The 21,338-nt window shown below is 42.1% G+C and overlaps 2 protein-coding genes across 4 annotated transcripts in view; both read right to left on the reverse strand.

The window, feature by feature from the left end:
• LOC109386573 (ATP-binding cassette sub-family A member 3-like) overlaps positions 1-21,338 on the reverse strand; it is a 69,710-nt gene that overhangs the window by 45,534 nt on the left and 2,838 nt on the right. For 2 of the 3 annotated variants that reach the window (XM_019649889.1, XM_019649890.1), the window contains exons 2-5: positions 15,354-15,422; positions 14,742-15,003; positions 6,761-6,888; positions 4,417-4,564 (exon numbers count right to left, since the gene is read on the reverse strand). In XM_019649889.1, coding sequence (XP_019505434.1) covers positions 4,417-4,564; positions 6,761-6,888; positions 14,742-15,003; positions 15,354-15,413 — 598 coding nt within the window. In that variant the 5' untranslated portion in view covers positions 15,414-15,422. Of the gene's footprint in view, positions 1-4,416; positions 4,565-6,760; positions 6,889-14,741; positions 15,004-15,353; positions 15,423-21,338 lie in introns of those variants that run through there. The other variant, XM_019649891.1, reaches the window with a different exon arrangement.
• On the reverse strand, positions 647-1,315 carry LOC109386575 (activated RNA polymerase II transcriptional coactivator p15). Its single transcript, XM_019649893.1, has one exon. It carries the CDS (start codon positions 1,285-1,287, stop codon positions 904-906), a length of 384 nt encoding a protein of 127 aa, XP_019505438.1. The 5' UTR covers positions 1,288-1,315; the 3' UTR covers positions 647-903.

Raw genomic sequence — 21,338 nt, forward strand, 5'->3', positions numbered from 1 at the left:
CAACTAGACTGAAGAACAAAATGACAGCAACTTGTCTGTTCCCCTTCCCCCAATTCCCCAGCACTGTTTCCATCTCCCCAATTCCCAATAAAAATCTTTAAAAAAAAAAACTTTTGGAGAAATTTGGCACTGCCATCACATCTAAAACCTATTTTTTCTACAAGTCCTGTATACATTTTGAATGTGAATCATGTGTCATATTTTCTCCCCTCTGAATTTTGCTTTTTAATTTTTTAATAGTGTCTTTTTTTAAATTAAAGTTCATTGGGGTGACAATGGTTACTAAAGTTACATAGGTTTCAGGTGTACAATTCTGTAATACATCATCTATATATCACATTGTGTGTTCACCACCCAGAGTCAGCTCTCCTTCCATCACCATATATTTGACCCCGTTTACCCACATCGACCACCCTCCTCCCCCCTTACCATCTGGTAACTACTAAATGGTTGTCTGTGTCTATGAGTTTTTGTTTCTTTCTTTCTTTGTCTTGTTCCTTTGTTGTTTTCAGGTTTATATCCCACATATCAGTGAAATCATATGGTTCTCTACTTTTTCTGTTTGACTTATTCCACTTAGCATAATAACCTCAAGATCCATCCATGTTGTCGCAAATGGCATGATTTCATCTTTTCTTTTCTTTTCTTTTTTTAAGATTGTAGTACTTGATTTTATTTTACACTAGGCGGTGGACACAAAGCAATCTTCCTTAATAAAGTTGACAATTAGCTTCACTCAGAACATTTTTAATAATGCACATTTAAAAAAAAAGTATTCTTCTTACAAATTCTTCTGCCATCCAAATATATAATAGCTTGGAAAACAACGTTTAGAAAACAAAAGCCAATGTGAAAAGACAGATTAAAACAACTAAACAGTACAGGGTTTATATGTCTCTGATTTCACAGTTTTCTTACTGCATCATCAATGTCAGAAATCTGTTCCTTCAGCTGGCTCCACTGCTCAGGATTTAAAGAAATACCTTTTCTTCCTGGTTTCATTTCACCTTCCGGATCCATCCAATATTCTCTAATATCAATTAGGACTTTCCCTGTCAAGTCTCGAATGCTGACGTACCTCATTTTCCCAATCTGAAACATGTTATCATCTCTGCTGCTGCTACTCTGCTTTGAAGACGGCAGGGCTCTTGAAGTTTCACCAGTCTTTTGCTTCTTTACAGGTTTTTCTGGAGTAACTTGCTTTTTCCTCTTTAACTTTTTGTTGACTTCATTGTCAGAATCGCGGCCAGAAGAGCTTGAAGAAACAAGTTCCTTTGATTTAGGCATTGCTTCGCTCTAGCAACCTTGCTCGCTCGCTCGCCGATTTCATCTTTTCTGATGGCAGAATAGCATTCCATTGTGTATCTACACCACATCTTCTTTATCCAATCATCTATCGAAGCACACTTTGGTTGTTTCCATGTCTTGGCCACCATAAATAAAGCTGCAATGAACATCGGAGCATGCTTCGGCAGCACATATACTAAAAATAATACCTTTCATAGGAACTGAAGTGTTTAATTTTAATAGTTGTATATACCATGCATTGTCAGCAGGGGGCCCTATCGTACTTCGAATGGGTTGCGGTGCATAGAGCAGATCTATAGTGTATCAGTGGTACTAAAATTTCATAAGGGAAGCGAGTAGTTAGGAGAAAAAAAAAGTCTACAAAGTTCCCCTAGAAGGGCAGCAATTAAAAAAAAAAGATTGAGAAATATTGCTGTACACCCTGAGGCTAGCTTCTCTAATTTTATGAAATTACCAAGGTACATTTGTCAAAACTAAGAAATTAACATTGGCACAATACAATTTCTAAGTTATACAAACTTATTTGGATTTCACCAGTTTTTCCCTATGTGATTTTTTTTTCTCCTCTAGGATGCCACCCAGGATACTATATTGAATTCAGAGTATCATGGGGGAGTAGCTACATATATTGTTTGGAATTCTTCTGTAAGCTATTTGTCGGTCCCCATTCATTTATGTATTCAGTCATTTCTTTCCATCAATATGGAATCACTGAGATTTATTTTACTGCCAGGCAGCGTGGAAGTCCTTACGCCCCTCGTGCTCTCCACTGATACTTGAGGTAGGGGGGGGTTCTTATTAGAAGTCAGTAGGTATGAATGTCCCACCTCCTGAATTAGTCTTCTTAACAGGTGGCTATGTTGAGGCATTTTATTAAGCTTCACAAACGTTTAGTCTAAACGTCCCCATTTGTCTTTTGCTGTACAGTGGTTTTGTCTAAAAGTTGTCTGTCTTGCTGGCTGCCCCTTTCCTGGTCCTATGTAGGTTTTTTGGAGTTTCTGGTGTGAACCTGTTGACATTTCTGGGTGGCTGGCTTCTTCAGCTTCAAGTCTGGGAGATATGCAGCAAAAAGGAAACCAGGGAATTTAGCACCATAATGTCCCTTGGGTCCAGAGGTGCCAGCTGGTCTGGCTTCTTGTTTCCATCTTTTAGAGCCTTCTTGTGATTGTCTTATACGTCACCTTATGTTTGCATGTGTTCTTCTAAAATTTATACTCGCATTTTGTTTGCATATATTTTACATAAATGAAACTGAGTTCTAAACTTCATTCGCTTAGTTCTACATTTTTAAGATGCTGCTGTGCATACACCTAGAACAGTCTTTCTAATCAGATGCCCTGATCACCTCCTGCTCCTTATCACCACAAACAACACCGTCAGGAACGTTCTTCTTATGAATTCGTAACAGATTTTTTTAGTGTTTATACTCAGGAGCATATTCTTTTTTTTTTTAATCTTTTGGGAAAATAACATTTTGCTTTATTGGGATTCAAAGTTAATGTTCTCTATCATCAACATTGATTGTATATGTTCACCTATTGATCTGTAATGAGAATTTTAAATTTATTGGGGTGACAATGGTTAGTAAAATTATATAGGTTTCAAGTGTACATTTCTTTTTTTTTTCTTAGCTGAGCCATCCTGCCACCTGTTGGCAGCTCAGCAGCAGCTCAGCTCAGGCCAGGAATTGAATCGCTGTTGCTCAGAGCTCAAACTCTTGAGTGAGCTCTTAACCAACTGAGCCACTTGGCCGGCCCCAAGTGTCCATTTCTATAACACATCATCTATAGATTGCATTGTGTAACATTGTCTTAATTTGGCTATTGTTATGCTCTGAATGTTTGTGTCCTTCCCAAATTCATACATTGAAATCCTAACCCCCAAAGGTGATGGTGTTAATAGGTGGGGCCTTTAGGAGGTGCTGAAGTCATGCGAGTGGAGGCTTCATAAATGGGATTAGTGCCTTAGAATAAGGGTTGCAGAGAGACCCCTAGCCTCTTCCACCATATGGAGGTACAGCAAAAAAGCACAGACCATGAACCAAGGAGGGGGCCGTCAACACAATATGACCATGCAAGTTAGCACCCTGACCTTAAACTTCCCAGCCTCCAGAGGTATGAGAAATCAATGTGTTTTTTACAAACGACCTAGTCTGTGGTATTTTGTCATAGCACCCCAACAGAGATTGAGACAACCACCACTGCCAGACCACTCCCCAGAATGGCTGCCGCCGCTCATGCACCCTCCCTCCCACAGTGCATTTGTGTTTCTAGAAACACATCCCTGGCGACTCTTAGCATTATCCAGCTTTCTCAGTTTTGTTTTGTTTTTACCAGTCTCACCCTTAGAAAGTAACACCCCAGGCTAAGTTCATAATGCAGTAATGTAAGCTGAAAAAGACACGATTGCCTTTTAAATTGTATGACTGAAAAAATCATCCACAATGTTTTGTAAAGAAAATAACGAATATGCAACACAATCCTACCACCGTGACATAGCAAATATTTTCATATTTGGATGTCTGTCCTAGTTTTGTGCTGATGAATATGCAATGTGTATCTCAAAGTGCGGCTCTATTTTTAAAGACTGCATAATTGTCCATCAAATTATACTTTATACTTCTATCGTTCATTTACCATATTTAAGACATAGGTCATTTCAAATGTTTAAGAGTTACGCTGAATGGTTACAGCTTGTTTCTCTTGTTGGATAATTTTTTCAGGGCAAATCTGCTTTATTGTTGGTAAAAGCAGAGTTTTTCATCAGCCCAACAGAATACCACACAGTTATAATTATTCAGTCTGTGTCAGTACCTGGAAATGTGTATAGTAAGTCGTTAAAGTAAAAATTTCATAAGTAAATCTACACGAAAATAGGAGGCTATACAATGATAATGATCAAGAAAGTATAAAAACACACTGTTCCAATGTACAGGGTTTTTCATACAGGGTTTTGGACACTGATAATTTTAAATGAAAAAAAAAATCACCAGGATAGTCAGTTAAAACTAAATAATTTTCATCACAAGGTTGAAGATGTATAACTCTGCGATGGCTCTTACTACAAAACTAGGATCATTCAAATAAGTATGGTTAAAGATCTGCTCACCAGGAATCCCCCCACTTGAGTCTTGTTCGCTTCTGGGTCCCATCGAAGGAGAAGCTGGAAAGAGGACATCTATCTCCCAGCTTCGGTATCGGGTAAAACCCACATACCTGTTCCTCTGAAAACTACTAAAACGCAGATAATAGTTTACCTACAAGAGCAATAAGAAACAAACAAACATCTGTAAACAAAAAAAAATAATTCAGCAAGGGTGAGCAACAAAAGGAAGTTAAAGTACAAATACATGATGGGAAATATGCGATTGGGAGGCAGTCTAAGAAGCACCAAAGCGGAGTCTCAGCACCAGGAAGTGAGAGCGCAGTGGTCGTAAGGCCACTGTGAGCCACGGCTGCATTTTTCCCTAAACAGACAGCCGGCTGGTGGGCATGTTGAAATGAAATACACTGAAAGGCGTTATTCATTTCTCTGTCCATTATCAGGTAAGCGCTCTGGGAGAAAAACCTGTTGCTCTCCTAAAAGTGCTTGTAGCTGTACGAAAGAATCCTACAGGAGGACAGAGGAGGAATGTGTTACAATATTAAATGTGGACTGTTACATGAGTTAGTTATTACATGAAAGATGATACTAATTCTAGAGAACTGGGTAATGGTCAACCTAAATTGTGATGGGCCTAAATAGCTTTACAACAGCAACAGTCCTACAGGTGCCAAAAGTCAGAAGGGTCACACCAGAGAAATAAGACCAGGAGGGGACAGGCAGATGTCATAAATCAAGGTAAACATTCACAAATTCAGTTATCAAGACAAAAGTTTCAGGCACTTATTACACGTTCAAGGATTAAGATATAGCCCCTGTTATTCAAGGAGCTCAAGGTCTAGTTGAAGAAAAACACATTTACATCATAGCCAATCCAGTGATGGAGATATGTATAGAAAATGTATGGGAGTACGGAGGAGGGAAGAAGTGGGTTAATAGAGTCCCAGTAGCAAGCTTAACTCGTTTGCTGCGATAATTGATTTCAAGGTTTTTTTCCAAAATGTGTCAGACATCCCCAGAAAACAAAATGTTGATATTTTGACTATTTTACGCACTGAATAATAATGATTTGAGCGGCTCTGTATATAAATGACATTATTTTTGTGTATTAAAAGTTTCGTCTTGTTATTCATTCTTGACAAATACAAATAAAATATAGAAAAATGTACATCTGCTTTCCTAAACTCCCTTTCTGGAAGTTTCTACCCGCAGTCAGTGGATAGAAAGATTCATTCGGATATATCCAACTGCCGTGGCAAAAGGGTTAAGGATCGTAAGCGTGGCAAGCTGAGAGGGGCAGGGTAAGGCAGGTTCTACAAGGCAGAAGAGAAGCATGAAACCGCTCCAAAAACGTGTTGACCAGGCTCTGTGTTCACTGTTTGTTTTTTTTTGTTTGTTTGTTTGTTTTTTTTAGCTGAGCCATCCTGCTACCTATTGGTAGCTTAGCGGCTGCTCAGCTCGGGCTGGCATCGAACCGCTGTTGCTCAGAGCTCAAACTCTTGAGCGAGCTCTTAACCAACTGAGTCACTCGGCCGGCCCTTCACTGTTGAGCCCACATCAGTGTACATGGAATCAGTCACTTGATGGGGGCTGACGTCTATGAAAGGAGTGGGGAGAGATGGGACAGAATGAAAACATTCCCACCACCCTACGTACAACCCAGTGGTTGTCCGTCCTTTTTCATGGAGTTGACAACCACCTGTAACCTAGATGCAGAATTTGGGCTCCACGCATGTGTCTACACCACGCTTCGGTTATTCTCCTAACTCGGGAGACACCTCAAGTTCAAAGCACTGTCCTTGTCTCTCCTTCTTGGGAGCCATTATCAGAGCCTTTCTTGTGTCTGCAGAAGTCCCACTTGTGGTTCAGCCTGGCTAAGCCTTAGCACTATTTCCTCGATTCAGACTCAGGAAAGAAATGACGGGATTCATTCAAAACAAAGAGGAACGTTTTCCGGCTGTGTTTCGGCTGGTGAAGACACACCTAGGAAGCGTGTTTCCTTCACCATCACATCACGTGCACAGCCCGAGACAGCTGCCATGCCAGATGCAGCGGCAAAGGTAACCCTCAGCCATTGGTGTTTCCTAGGATTCTCACTGATACATAGAAGGGCTGTTAGGAGTGAGTTCAGTTCTTTCCCCATCAGCACAAAGCACTGGCTGAATAAATGCACGGGCACTCAAGTGCATGGGATGTGTATTGGCATCCCTGCTCTGCTATGTACAAGCAATCTGACCTGGGATAAGTGACAGTCTCCCCACTTTTAAAAGGGAATCATGACACCTGTGCTTCATGAGATCTCTGCAAACGAGAAGTACAGGGATGGGGTTTCTACGTCAAACTTGCTTACCTGGAGTGGCAGGGGATCATCGGTATTTTTGAACTCATGGTCAAAAACAAAAGCAACCAACACTCTTCTAGAGTTCTTCTCTTGCTTCACGTAATCTTCAAAGTCTCTTTCTGAAGGAAAGCCCTGAACTGGAGAGAGAGAAAAATCCAGTTAGTGAAGTGACCACATAAAGGCCAACGGTCTGACAGCCCTTCCTATATAGAAAGTGGGAAAACACTTTACATGGATAAAAGGCTGTCAAAATATTATCAATTTCAAAGCACTGTTGCTCAAACATTGACATAACAAACTAATAGATATTTGGAGTGCATACAATTTTTTAGGCATTTTAACAGGTTTATCACAAGCTTAAAATATAATTCCTTATTATAATAACTATACACTGAAGTGAACCTAAGGAAGAGGGTGCTTCCAACTGTGTTTTGAAATTTCCACCTTCAAGGGAAATAAGAACAAAATTGATCTATGCAATCTATTCACCATGGGAATATCCAATATTTAAATAAAACTATGCTGAAGTCGAGGAACAAAATAACTGTAGTTTTAATATTTGAGGCAATTATGTTTCAATTATTTGAGATGATCCATTAATTAATTAGCTTAATTAAATTTAACCTAAATTTTTTTAAATGTGGCGTCATTTGTACCCTCCTAAGATACAAAACTTAGTCATTTAAATACCTATATATATGTTTGTAAACTTATTTTCTTGGGAGTAAACGTATTTTTTTATGTATATAGGATGCTAAAGACTTCAACAGCCAGTAGGTGGAAGTGAAGTTCCATGCATTCTTTAAAAAAAAAAAAATCAAAACAAATATATTTGAAAAATCTTCAGGAAAATATACAATACTTGAATTTAATGTAAATGAGAGACTTAATGGGAGAAAAAGAAAAGGGCATTTTCTATTAGTTTTAAAAATCAATTTTCATTACTAAATAGAAACACAGGAAATAAAATGAAAATAGCATAGATTAGGATATCTTTTTTTTTTCTCCAAAATAAATGGGATTGCTACTTGCAGCTCATGCATTTTTAAAAAATTTTTGTTGGGGAACAGCCATGGTCATTGGTTGCACATTGCTTTTATGCTACAATGGCATAGTTGACTCTTTTAAGGAGGGCACAGCTCACAGTGGCCCATGCAGGGATCGAACCCGCAACCTTGGTGTTATCAGCACCATGTTCTAACCAACTGAGCTAACTGGTCACCCCCTAGCTCATGCATTCTTATTATTAATATTTCTGCTCCCTTCTCTCTGTTGTCTTCTGCTTCTGGAACCCTGATTACTCTAATATTTATATGTTTGATTGACTTTCATAGATCACGAAGGCTATCTTCACTCTTTTTGAGTCTTTTTCTCTGTTCATCTCTGATTGGGTTACTTCAAAATCCCTGCCCTCCAGCTTGTTGGTTTTGTCTTTCTTTTGACCACCCTGCTACCAATGCGCTCTCTCTCACATTTTTTTTTATTGCATTCATGAATTGAATTCTTCTTCATCTCCAGAGTTTCTGTTTGGTTCTTTTATATTATTTCTATGTCTTTGCTAAATTTCTCATTTTGCTCATGTGATTTTTTCTTTCCTGTTGAATTGTCTATTTTCTGTACTTCATTTAGTTTCCTCAAAAGAATTCCATGTCTTGGAGCTCAGTTACTGAAAGGGCATCTTTCTGTGATGATGGGACGTTTCGATCCTTCACGTTCATCACAGTTTTGCACTGCACACACCTCGGATCTTTACTCACTGCTTTTAGGTGGGGTACGCTGTCACATGTGGGGCTCTCCCTGCCTTGGCATTTATATACCTGCTCTGCACCTGGCTCCCTCCTGTGGCAGCATACTTTTTTTTTTTTTTAAGATTTTTATTGGGGAATTGGGGGATAGGAACAGCGCTGGGGAATTGGGGGAAGGGGAACAGACAAGTTGATGTCCTTTTGTTCTTCAGTCTAGTTGTGGAGGACGTTGCTTCACTGGCCCAAGTTGGCACCATCATTGCGCTCTTCCCGGGCGACTGTGGCATCTTCAAGCTTTTGCGTTTTCTCTGGTTCTCACAGCTCGCTGGAGCGCTGCTGGAAACCTCTCGTTTTCCAGAAACAAGGTTGTGGCCCCCGCCTCGGCCAACAGGTCCTGCTCTGCTTTTCGAACAGCACTTCACATCCCGACCTCGTTCTCGCCGCCACACTTACAATGTGTACAAGGGACACAGCACAGTGGGAGGCAGTGTGGGCTGAGCACTCGCAGTGCTGAGGTGCCTGCAGGCCTGGTGCGGAGGTCCTCCGTGGGGTTCTGCCAGAGGCCAATGGGCAGACTTGCTGCTGGGGTCCCGAATGCATCAGCAGGAGCCATGTCCCTTATCTGCCGCTTCCCTGCCCCCCTCTCTGCCCCCAGTCATGGAGGCCCCACAGCCTTACTTCCTCTGCACGCTGCTGGAGACAAACAGGGCTCTCCAGTAGCGTCCTGTGCAGTGAGGCGCCGGGCACTCAGTGCTCTCCTTGCCGCTACGGGACAGTTAGGCATCGGATAGTTCAGTCCCGCGCTGTGTCACTTTGGGGGATGGGACAGGCAGCACCGGCAAAGTGTCTTACCCTCTCTGTTGCATCCAAACTCATTTTTTGTTTGTACATTTGTTTGTTTCTCCGAGGGCATGCTGGGATCTCCTCTCCACTGGGTTGTACTTGTACGGGTTCTCTCTCGTCGGTGGGAATTCACTGAAGTCCCCACTCTGACTTTTCCCCCAGCCACAGCCGGGAGGGTCTGGGGCAGGTCTGCTGTTGCTGCTCGTTTTACAGCCATCCTGTGGTCTGCTGGTCCTTCACTGGATGAACACGTGCGTGGTACTCCTACCAGGCCCATCAACGTCTGTTTCTGGATTCCAGGCTCCTACAGAGGCACTTTGTTCATGGATGGAAGCCCAGCTCGTGTTTGAAATCGAGGGTAAAAGCGGGGACGTCGTAGCCACCATGTGCTCAGGGGCTTGCCTCTTACCAGGTGCCTGGACAGGTGTGACCCCCGCTGGGTGACTGAATGGGTCACCGGGTGGGCAGGACAGCTCCTGGCCCACGGCTGAGAGGGGCCAGGGCCAGAACCAAGGTCAGCGGGCCCATTGCCTGAGGCTCTGGTGCGTGTGACTCCTCCCGGGTCCTTGGGCAATGATACTGATGGCAGAACCAAGGCCAAACAGGATGAGAACTGAGTCCACAGGGGGGCGGGGCCGCTTCTGGGTGTGTGGCTGGGGTCACGGTAAGCGAGCCTGCTGTCGTTAGGGGCCTGCCTTTTCATAATGGCCCTCCTCAGTCTTGGGCTCCACCAGGCTTTTGCGAGCTCCTTATGGATCCCAAAGTTCCCACAGAGGCACTTTTGTCCACGGATGGCTGCCAAATATCGCCGCGCGAGGGACCTCCTAGTCTATACTGTCTTGCTGATGGCACTTCTCCCTGAGGGAACTTGAGATGTCAGTGCCTCACTAAGTGGTAAAGAATCCCAGGGTATCAAGAGTGAGGGGAAGGGCGGCTGGATGGCTCAGTGGTTAGAGCACGGGCTCTGAGCAACAGGGTTGTCGGTTCGATTTCCATATGGGCCAGTGAGCTGCGCCCTCCACAACTAGATTGAAGACAATGACTTGAGCTGAGCTGCTGGTGGGCAGTTAGATTGCTCAGTTGGTTAGAGCGCGGGCTCTTAATAATAAGGTTGTCGGTTCAACTCCCGCATGGGATGGTGGGCTGCGCCTCCCACAACTACACTGAAAATGGTGACTGGACTTGGAGCTGAGCTGCGCCCTCCACAACTAAGATTGAAGGACAACAACTTGACTTGGAGCTGATGGGTCCTGGGAACAAACACAGTATTACCCAATAAAGTTAAAAAAAAACAACAAAAAAGAACAACAAAAGAGTGAGGGGGAAAGGAAAGTGTAGTGCCAGGACCAGGACAAGGATGACACAGTTGAGGCACCTAAGGCACAACTGTTTAGAAGGCGCTCACCTGGCCGGTTCTGCAAGGGTGAAATTTACACCCGAGGTGCCCCATTTGTCTAGCCCTCATCCTGGTCCTGGGACAGTGAGGCGTGAAAGGGGAACAAGGTAGAACATTATGAAGCTAGAACTGGCCTAGCAAGAAATGTAACAAGAAGTCTTTCAGAGGCTGGCTTTGGAAATACTGCATCTTAAAATAGTCTGTTTGTAGGAAGAGCAGCAGGAGATCTACCTGTTATATCCTTTCCATCTCTGTCCTCACTAATCATATTTTTTCCCCATGAAGTGTTAACTCCCCTGAATTCTAGATTTTGTTCCCTGGAGTCTCCCGGGAACCACTGGGGAAATAAAAATCTCAATATGTCAGGATAGGTCAGACTTGGGCACTGGGGCTGCTACGGCTCCCAATACAGTGGAAATGATGGAAGACCATCCTTTGGTCTAAGGGGGCTCAGTGAGCTGAGCTGTTGAAGGATCAGCTGAAGGCAGGTTGGCAAGGTCCCCCATGAATATGTGGCGGAGGCCCAGTGAGGGCAAGGAAATCTGATAAATCCCTACATGGGGTCTAGTCCAGGACCACTCAGAATATATATTGTTACATAGCACATAAGGAATTTTTATCAAAGTTAATCATGGATTAAGATCGACAAAAGAGGGCCGGCCGAGTGGCGCGATGGTTAAGAACTGGCTTGGGACGCCAGAGGGCCCCGGTTCGGATCCCACATATGAGGGCCAGTGACACTGCCCTCCACAGCTAAGATGCTGAACAACTGGGCTGCCGTGAGTTGCCGGCGATGGCGTAGGCTGCAGCCCCTGCTGCAGTGGGTTGCCATGGGCTACCGTGTGTAGCCAGCAGCCAGTGTGAGCGGCCAGCAGCTGCCGTGAGCAGCCGTCCAGAAGCCGGCAACTGATCTGACTCGCCCGGGAAGAGCACAATGATGGTGCCAACTTGGGCCAGTGAAGCAACGTCCTCCACAACTAGACTGAAGACCAAAAGGACAGCAACTTGTCTGTTCCCCATCCCCCAATTCCCCAGAGCTGTTCCCATCCCCCCAACCCCCCAATAAAAATCTTTAAAAAAAAAAAGGTCCACAAAAGAACAATAAATTCTAAGGAATCCACATCTTAAAGACTTTACGCTCTGAATATAATGTAAAAAGCTTGGAAATAACCAGCAGGAAGTTGAAAAACTCTCACACAACAACTTCTACTTTCAGCTGTGACGGAGGAGCTTATATGAGACTAAACTTTCCCGCTGCAGGAAAGTGGGACAAAATCTATAACACTGCCAGAAAGCAACAAAAATGAGCAGGACGCATAGAACTACAAGCCTTGAAAAAGGGAAACGCATAAGGCGAATGCCATATTCACTCTGGTATTGCCCCCGGAAGCATTTGCAAAAAGTTGCTGACTTACTGAGTTGAAGAGAAAGAGGTGAGCGTGCAGGCTGCCAAAATGGCTGGGTCCTGAGAGGCAACATTGCAAAGAGAAGAGAATACCAGAGACGTCAGGTTAAAAACCGGCATGTCAGTTTCCCTGAAGTCACTGGCCAACTCCTAAACTGAGCATGCCCAGGATAAGGTCCCCCAAGCTAGCAGGAAGCAGGATAAAACGCTGAGCAGTGATCTCAGCAGCCGGGCTATGCTGGAGAGACAGGGGATGGAGCTCAAGCCCCAGAAAGGTAGAGGGGCCTTCAAAAATACTCCAGACTTCCAGCTGGCACCCTATAAAAGCCATGGTTTAAGAGTAATGACCGTGCCCTAGGACAGCGGGTGTCCCTCAGGAGTAAAGAGAAAACTGAAATAGATCAGTCCTTACTGAAGCCAGTTTCACTGAAGCCTAAAACCAGTCTTTGATAGAATCAAACTGATATATTAGAACTCTGATAACCATCAGGAAGAAAACCTTCTTTGGATAAAGAAATGCTCTTAAGAGCCCCTAATACTTTTCAACCACAGTATCTGCCATTTAATTAAAATATACAAGACAAGCTATAAAACAGAGCTTGATGACTTAAGAGAAAAACAATACACACAAGTAATCCGGATATCAAAACTTTCTCGTCAAGACTCTAAAGTAACTATAGTTAATATGATTCATACATGGAAAAATGAAACACTTCTTTAGAGACCTGGAATCGATCACAAACAGAGATACATGGAAATTCCAGAACTGAGAAATTTTTTTTTTTTTAGCTGAGCCATCCTGCCACCTGTTGGCAGCTCAGCGGCAACTCAGCTCGGGCCGGACTCGAACTGCTGTTGCTCAGAGCTCAAACCTTTGAGCGAGCTCTTAACCAACTGAGCCACTCAGCCGGCCCTGAGAAATATTTTTTTAAAAATACTTCAACAGAAAGACTGCATGACCTAATAATTTCAAAATATATGGGCAAAAAGTAAAATTCAATATTATTTTAATATACATAACTTTTTTAATGCTAATAACACCTAGTTGGAAATCTAATACCTCTCTCAACAACCAATAGGACAAGTAAAGATTTTTTAGGGGGCCAGATGGACTTATGTCTTCTCAGGGAGACCACTTCATGGAGTGTAGAGGCCTGACCGCTGCAGTGTACATCTGAAGCTGCCGTTGATTAATATTATATGTCAACTTATAATATTATAAGTTATATAATTTAATACATATATAGGGATGTGGAGTATAATGTGGGAATGGAGTCAATGGAATTGTAATAGATGTGTGATATTGGGGGTGGGGGGACAGTGGATGGGGGAGGGAGGTTGTCACTTTGTGAGGGGTGAAAAGGATAATTAGTGCATTGTTTTGTACACCTGAAAATAATAATAATAATAATAATAATAATAATAATAATAATTTTTTAAAAAGAAAGATAGTAAGAAGACAAAAGATTTGAAAACCATAACAATTAAACAACTTGACAACTTGACCTCGGTGACATTCACAGAACACCACAAGTAAAACCTACAGTGTATAGTCTTTACAATTGCACATGGAACTTTTATCCAAATACACCATCAACTAGCCACAAACACCTCTCAAAGTGTCAAACAACTGCAATTACACTCCCTGGATCAAGGAAATTAAAACAGAAATCAACAACAGAAAGATACAAACACATCCCCTAGGTTTAGAAGTTCAGCTATGTACGCTTCTAAAACTCCTATGCATCAAAGAAGTCAGAATAGAAGTTATAAAATATTTGGGGCAGCCCAAAGTAGCCTGTAAGAGATGACATTTATTAGAATATTTGCGTTGCGTACTTTAAAAATTATTGGGATTTTGTGTTCTTCTGCTTCAGTGGGTTTAAAAAAAATATATATATAAAAAAATGTTTTGAGATGTCCTTGACTCTCAAATCCCTTGAGCGACAAAAAAAAAGACTGAAAAATTACACTACTGAGTAAATATATGTGTGTAGAGAGACGGCGCATTGGAGGGATGCTCACCAAACCCCTCACGATGTCTTCCCCTCTGGGAGAAAGAGGAGAGGCTTTGGGTTGAGAATGGGCGGGTAATTAAAGAATCGGGAACGTTTATAATATTGGAGTCTTCTATAAAGCACTCATATAGGAATTGGACAATATTTTTATATGGACAATGTTTGAAGTAACCGCCCACTGAGTATGCATGCAGAATGAGGGCTCACGTTTATGCTGTGCCTTGGGTACACCGTCACATACCCCTCCCTAGAGTTATAGTCACCCAGGTTTAAGCAGCACCACCAGAAACAAGGAAGATTTAGTAGCACAGACTTGGATAATAACTTTGAATGATATAAATCGATCATCTAGTTTTAAAATACTCTTTGCTTTGGGCTCTAGGACAAAATGCTTGATGTGAATTGAACGCTCAAGTTTAACAAAGGCTATAACATTACACTTGCTGAGGAGGTTACTATCTGGTTATGCCAATATCCTACAATGCTTTACTTGGAAGATTATGCCCAGGTCAAAGATTATAAATGTGTCTTTGTTAAAACAATTTAAACTAATCAATTTTTCCGGGAAACTTTCATTTCTAACCTTTACATTTCAACTGTATGTCCCTTTTCACGGTTTCGACGATATCCTTCACCACGATGCTTTTGGAAGGCACGAAAGCCAGTTCCCACCGATCAGAAGCAGAGACAGCTCTGAGGAACAGAGGCAACGCATCAACAGACTGATGGGAGTAATTGAAAGGTCCAGTCTTCTGGATAGCAGTAATCTTGCGTGTTAACAAAAGGGTACCAGCAAATAATAATGTCAGGATGACCTCCACAACTATAGTAACGAACTGCCGCCTCTAGGAGATGAAAAAGAAAAAAAGATTGTTCACTATCCTAAGAGGACATTAACTCTGCAAATGGCTAATTATTTTATATTAACAGACACTTCACAAAAGATATAGTTGGCCCCCCAAAATATATAGGTTCAACGTATGTTAGCAGCAGTTTCCTGGATGAACTTTTTTCTCCTGAGTCATTCTGCTATCACTTCACTCTAGGAGGACTCTTCATAATGGGAAGAGATACCCCCAGCTCTAGAACTGAGAAAAACACAACACATAAATTGAAATGCAGTAATCGTGCTGTCAGGATTTTCCCGTGGTGATCTCTTAGATGTTGCGAAAATCCTACCAATAGCTCAACGTACCTTCAAAATAAAATTCTTCCACAGGAGAACCATAAATATGTTCAACCCCGACAAATCCATTCTTCAACTCTACAGAGGAAATAAATATTTTTTAAAAAGAAATTAAGATGATTTAACAAGGTGTACATTTTAGACATTTGAATTAATTTTCTCATCAAGCTTAAAAGATGACAACAAGAAACAATAAACATTTAAACTATTTGAGAAATTACTGATCCCTACATTTTTAAATTTATTCAGCATCTATCAAGCTTCCAATACGTACAAAACTTCAAGCACAAACCAAAGACCAACAACTTATTGATGCAAGTTTCCAGGTAGCTTTGGCAGGCTGCTTTCCCAATTTGTATCAAAATGCTAACTCGAGGGGCGGCAGGTTAGCTCAGGTGGTTAGAGCGCAGGCGCATAACACCAAGGTTGCCGGTTCAATCCCCACATGGGCCACTGAGCTGTGCCCTCCACAACTAGATTGAAACAACTACTTGACTTGGAACTGATGAGTCCTGGAAAAACAAAGTGTTCCTCAATTTAAAAAAAAAACTAACTCAGAAACAATACAAAATAAATAAATCATCACTGTTGGCCAAAAAAAAAAAAAACCACCAGTATGTAAAAATCACACCACACCTGTCAGCCCAAAATGCCACTCAACAATTTGCGAGATTGGACATACCCACCTGCAGTAACAATATCGTTGATGGGAGCAGACACATGCTCATATTTAATGACTATTTTCTGAATATCTACTATGTGCCATGTCGCGTGTGGGTGCACAATGGGAAACAAAACAAATAAAGTCCTTCCCTCCTGGTGTGGGTGGCACGGTAGGATTTTCACAACCTGGGATCCTATGTCAGACTGTCTAGGTCCATTATCCAGCTCTCCCACCAACTATGGGATCTTGAACCTTTGACTGAACTTCTTGGGGCACCAGAAAGAGAGCTGAAATAAGGGGCAGGAAGGGAAGGCATTCTTTCAGGGTTTCACCTCATAAATAAGGATGAACGACTGGCCTTCACGGGGACTGCAGCCCAATTTCAAACCATTTCAATCCCTGATACCAGACAGAGGTGATCCCAGGTTGCAAATGCCTATAGGGGCCTGGCACCCAAAATAAATCCTCTCTGGAGAAAAATAATATCATAGATTGGTGGTTGCCAGAGGTGGGGGAAACGGGTGAGAGTGGTCAAAAAGTACAAACTTTCAGTTAGACAATTACTAAATTCTGAGGATGTAATGTACAACATGCTGACTACAGTTAGTAATACTGGATGGTATGTTTCAAAGTTGCTAAGAGAGTAAATCTAAACGTTCTCATCACACACACAAAAATTATAACTATGTGAGGTGATGTATATGCTAACTAAACTTATTTGGTAACCATTTTAAAACATATATACATAGATCAAATTGTTACATTGTACATCTTAAACATATACAATGTTACATGTCAATTATATCGATTAAATCTGGGGAGAAAAGGTATAGAGATTGTCAAAAAGCACAGGAAACTGATTTTAAAAGTGGACTACGGTCCTTAAGAGACACCTCACCATAGAAGGTAGACAGAAGGCAGACAAGCATATAAAAAAATGCTCTACATCATATGTCACCAAAGAAATGCAAATTAAAATGAGATAGCACATCACACCTATCAGAATGGCCGAATCTAAAACACTGACACCAAATGCTTGCGAGGACCTGGAGCAACAAAAACTCCCATTCGTTGTTGGTGGGAATGGAAAATGGTGCAGCCATTTCGGAGGACACGTTGGTGGTTTCCTACAAAACCAAGCAAACTCTTACCATACGGTCTGGCAAACATGCTCCTTGGTATTTACCCAAAGGAGTAGAAAATTTATGTCCATATAAAACCTGCACTGGGATGTTTACAGCAGCTTTATTCATAATTGCCAAGACTTATAGGCAACCAAGTAAGAGGCCCTTCAGTGGATGGATGGAAAAACAAACTGTGGTCCATCCAGACGATGAAATATTATTCCTGTCTCAGGAAGAAGAGAGCAACACCTAAGCCTAAAAAGATAGAGGCCAGTTCTTTCAGTTTATCCTTTCTTGGGTAAAGCAATCAATTTGAAATAATGCATAGAAAGGAAAACAAAGCTTCTCAGGGTTCTGTCACCCCACCTCCTTCACTATGCTCCAGAGAGATCTGGGAAAATCTTAGGGCAGAAGAAGCCTGACCCAAAAAAGCCTGTCCCGCAAACCAAGGCACCCCCAACATCCTGGCCCTGGTTAAAATAAAAAAACAAATGGAGACCAAGCTTGAAAACTCCCAGAGCAGACAAAACCAGTTTAGTCATACAAACAAAGCTTAACTTAGCTTATTTCGCAAGGCTAAGTTTACCTGGGTCATGTTTTTTNCCTTCTCCTTCATCCCCACCCCCTCCCGACTAGCAACCCTCAGTTCTTCCTCTGTGTCTCTGAGACTATCTCCATCCAATATGTTACTTTTTTAAAGTTTTATTTTTTTTAATTTTTTTTTAGGTGAGCCATCCTGCCACCTGTTGGCAAAAAGTTTTATTTTTAAATGCCTACCTAAAACTACTAGAAGGTTTTGGAAGTCTGATGGTTACCTTCCGGAGCCTAGTGACTTAAGATGCATAAGGGGGGATCTGGGTGTGTGAGAATTCCTTTAACTGTATGTACACATATGATGTGGGCATTTTGATAACTGCCTAGAAATCGATATTCCAGGAGCATTTCAAAGAACCAGTCCTCCGCATAGCTGACTTTGGGAAGCCCTGGCCTGACACATGTCAGCAGTAAGTAAAGACTCCCAGCTTCTCCCTCTTGGAAGAACGCAACGTGCATAATGAAAACAGCACACGTCTTATAATCAGCCACATCTTCAGTCCAGTCTCCTCTTGGTCACTTATTTGCTTGGAGATGCTAAATACGAACTTCCTTCCTCCTTTCCTTTTGCCAAAACAACTGAGGATTCTTGCAGTTTTTTTCTTTTTAAAGATTTTATTGGGGATTTGGGGAAGGGGGACAGTGTTGGGGAATTGGGAAGGGGAAGAGCCAAGTTGTTGTCCTTCAATCTTAGTTGTGGAGGGCGCAGCTAGCTCAGCTCCAAGTCCAGTCACCATTTGGCCGCCTGTTGGCAGCTCAGCTCAGGCGCAGCTCACTGGCCCATGTGGGAATTGAACCAGCGACACTGTTGCTCTGAGCTCGCACTCTTAGCCATCTGAGCCACTCAGCCGGCCCCATAGTTGACTCTTTTAAGGAGGGCCGCAGCTCACAGTGGCCCATGCGGGGAGCTAACTGGCAACCTTGGTGCTATCAGCACCATGCTCTAACCAACTGAGCTAATAACCGATCACCTCCCTTTTTTTTTTTTTTTTTTTTTTTTTTTTTTGCTTATGCCTCTGGAAATCCTAAACAAAACTTAAACTGTTTCCCAAAATTGATATGAGGTAACCCTGATCAATTCCCTATTACAAAGAAAATTCTAACATTATAACCAATCAATGTGAAGAATAACCAGTCGCTGCCTTTTCACAGGAAAGCTGCTTTATAACAATATACCCAATCATTTCCTGGCTTGGTCTGAGCTCCCTGTTTGCAAATTGTCTTTTTGGTGTGTGCACTACGAACTTTTACTAATTACTACCTCGGTGATCCACTGGTTTTACTTCTGCTCTTTCTGCATTTTTGACATCCTAAAGACTAAATAAATGCACTCCCACTCCTGTCCCCCAAAACTTGGGTGCAACTCAGGAGTGGGAGTGAGGTAGAAAGGGGGAGGAAGTAGAACGGGGCACAAACCAACCTAAAGGGTCTGAAAACTTTTAGGGCAACTGACTGAAGTGTGGGCTCAAAAGAACAATTAAATGGAGTTACTGAAAATTCGGCAATTATATTGCTTACGGTCCTAAGTTATTAGAATGAGATTTACAGTCACTAGAATATTTTACTTCTTTTCCTTTTCTTAAAAAAACAAAAGAAAACACTGAACATTCTGAAGGAAACATAGCATATTTTTTTTAAACTAAAGTTTATTGGGGGTGACATAGCATCTTTCTTACTACCAATGACACATAGACATCCTTTAAAGCTTGTCTACTTTGCAAAAAATGAGGTGACTAAGATGGCTTTAAGGTTCCTCTGACCTCAACTAACCTTTATATAGGCTCTTCCTGGCTTTGGGCTCTCACCTCCCTTTTTTTTTTTTTTTTAAAATTTTTCACTTTTTTTGGCAAAGGCTGAAGGTTAACAATGAAATTAGACGCCCGGCAATTGAACACGATGAAGCAACGTCCTCCACAACTAGACTGAAGAACAAAAGGACAGCAACTTGTCTGTTCCCCTTTCCCCAATTCCCCAATAAAAATCTTTAAACAAACAAACAAAAAAAAGAAATTAGATTTAGGCCAACTGATTATGGAGCAGCTCCTTAGATCACTGTGAAACCCCTAGATCGCATGCATACTCCTGTGAATCACCACTTATACTAAGAACATAATTTGTGTTTAAGTGAACTTATGTAAGAGTTAGATCTGCCCTACGAAAAGGTACTCTGGTATTTCGGTTTATTAGAAGTGCTACTTCTCATACATGAACTTAGCAGATAAATTAGTATTTCATTTCTACTTTAGCATACACAGAAACCAGAACTGATAGGGAGGAGAAAGAATAGTTTCACGGAGAGAGGCTCCCAGTTTAAAAGGACAGTGTTCAAACAGCTTTTTCTTTAGAAAGCCAATAACAATGAGCTTGACTGCAAGATTCTGTTTACACAGCACATGTTTTACAGAACTTTCAGCTGCACAGTAACAGTAGCAACCAATTATTTATTTATTTACTTTTAAAAAAAAGATTTTATTGGGGAATTGGGGGAAGGGGAACACACAAGTTGCTGTCCTTTTGTTCTTCAGTCTAGCTGTGGAGGACGTCGCTTCACTGGCCCATGTTGGTATTATCATTGCGCTCTTCCCGGGTGAGGCAGTCTGTCGCCAGCTACTGGACGGCTGCTCACAACAGCTCTCGGGGCTGCCAGCCGCTCACACTGGCTGCTGGATGCTCACACTGGCAGCCGGCCACTCACAGTAGCATGGCAGCCCACTGCAGCAGAGGATGCAGCCTACGCCACTGCCGGTGACTCAGCGACCAAATACTTTAAAATGTGTCAAAATGGTACACAGGATTTCAGGACCCCTGAAAGCAAAGTACGAGTTTAGAGTGAAGCAGAACCCTCAACTCCATGTATACTCATAAAATTTTAACAATAAACATAAGTACTTTAACTTTTTTTAGGAAACTGTATTTTAAAAATCTATCTTCCCATATAAGGAAGATAGATTTAAACCAAATGACAAAAATTCTTGGGCCGGCCGAGTGGCGCGTTGGTTAAGAGCTGACTTGGGATGCCAGAGGGCCCCGGTTTGGATCCCCTATATGAGGGCCAGTGATGCTGCCCTTTACAGCTAAGATGCTGAACAACAGCTCAACCTGGAGCTGGGCTGCCGTGAGTCGCTGGCGACGGCGTAGGCTGCAGCCCCTGCTGCAGTGGGTTNTTTTCGAGGACCCATCAGCTCCAAGTCAAGCAGTTGTTTCAATCTAGTTGTGGAGGGTGCAGCTCAGTGGCCCATGTAGGGAATCGAACCAGCAACCTTGGTGTTATGAGCCTGCGGTCTAACCACCTGAGCTCACCAGCTGCCCCTCACCTCCCTTTTCTTAAAGCATTTCCTTTAGAATGCTTCCAATTATAAATTATTTTTCTGTCTTTTTGGAAAAAAAATGTGTGTATATATAATGTATATGTATATGTATATATGTAAATGAAATCTTTTTTAAAGCCTCTTTTCTGTTTTACAATCCAAAAATGTCTTTCACAAGGACCTGGGAGTCATGCTTTGAAAGGTAATCACCACGGAAGATAGCATCCCCATCCCCAGGCTCTGGGAGCTAGGAGCCAGCTTCCACAGACACCAGCCAGCACACAGTTGGCCCAAACGCAGAGAA

This window comes from Hipposideros armiger, unplaced genomic scaffold (genome assembly GCF_001890085.2).
Source record: "Hipposideros armiger isolate ML-2016 unplaced genomic scaffold, ASM189008v1 scaffold_135, whole genome shotgun sequence".
Lineage (NCBI taxonomy): Eukaryota > Metazoa > Chordata > Mammalia > Chiroptera > Hipposideridae > Hipposideros > Hipposideros armiger.

Coding starts and splice junctions, on each gene's coding strand:
- LOC109386575 (XM_019649893.1), bottom strand. CDS start 1,287: ATGCCTAAATCAAAGGAACTTGTTTCTTCAAGCTCTTCTGGCCGCGAT.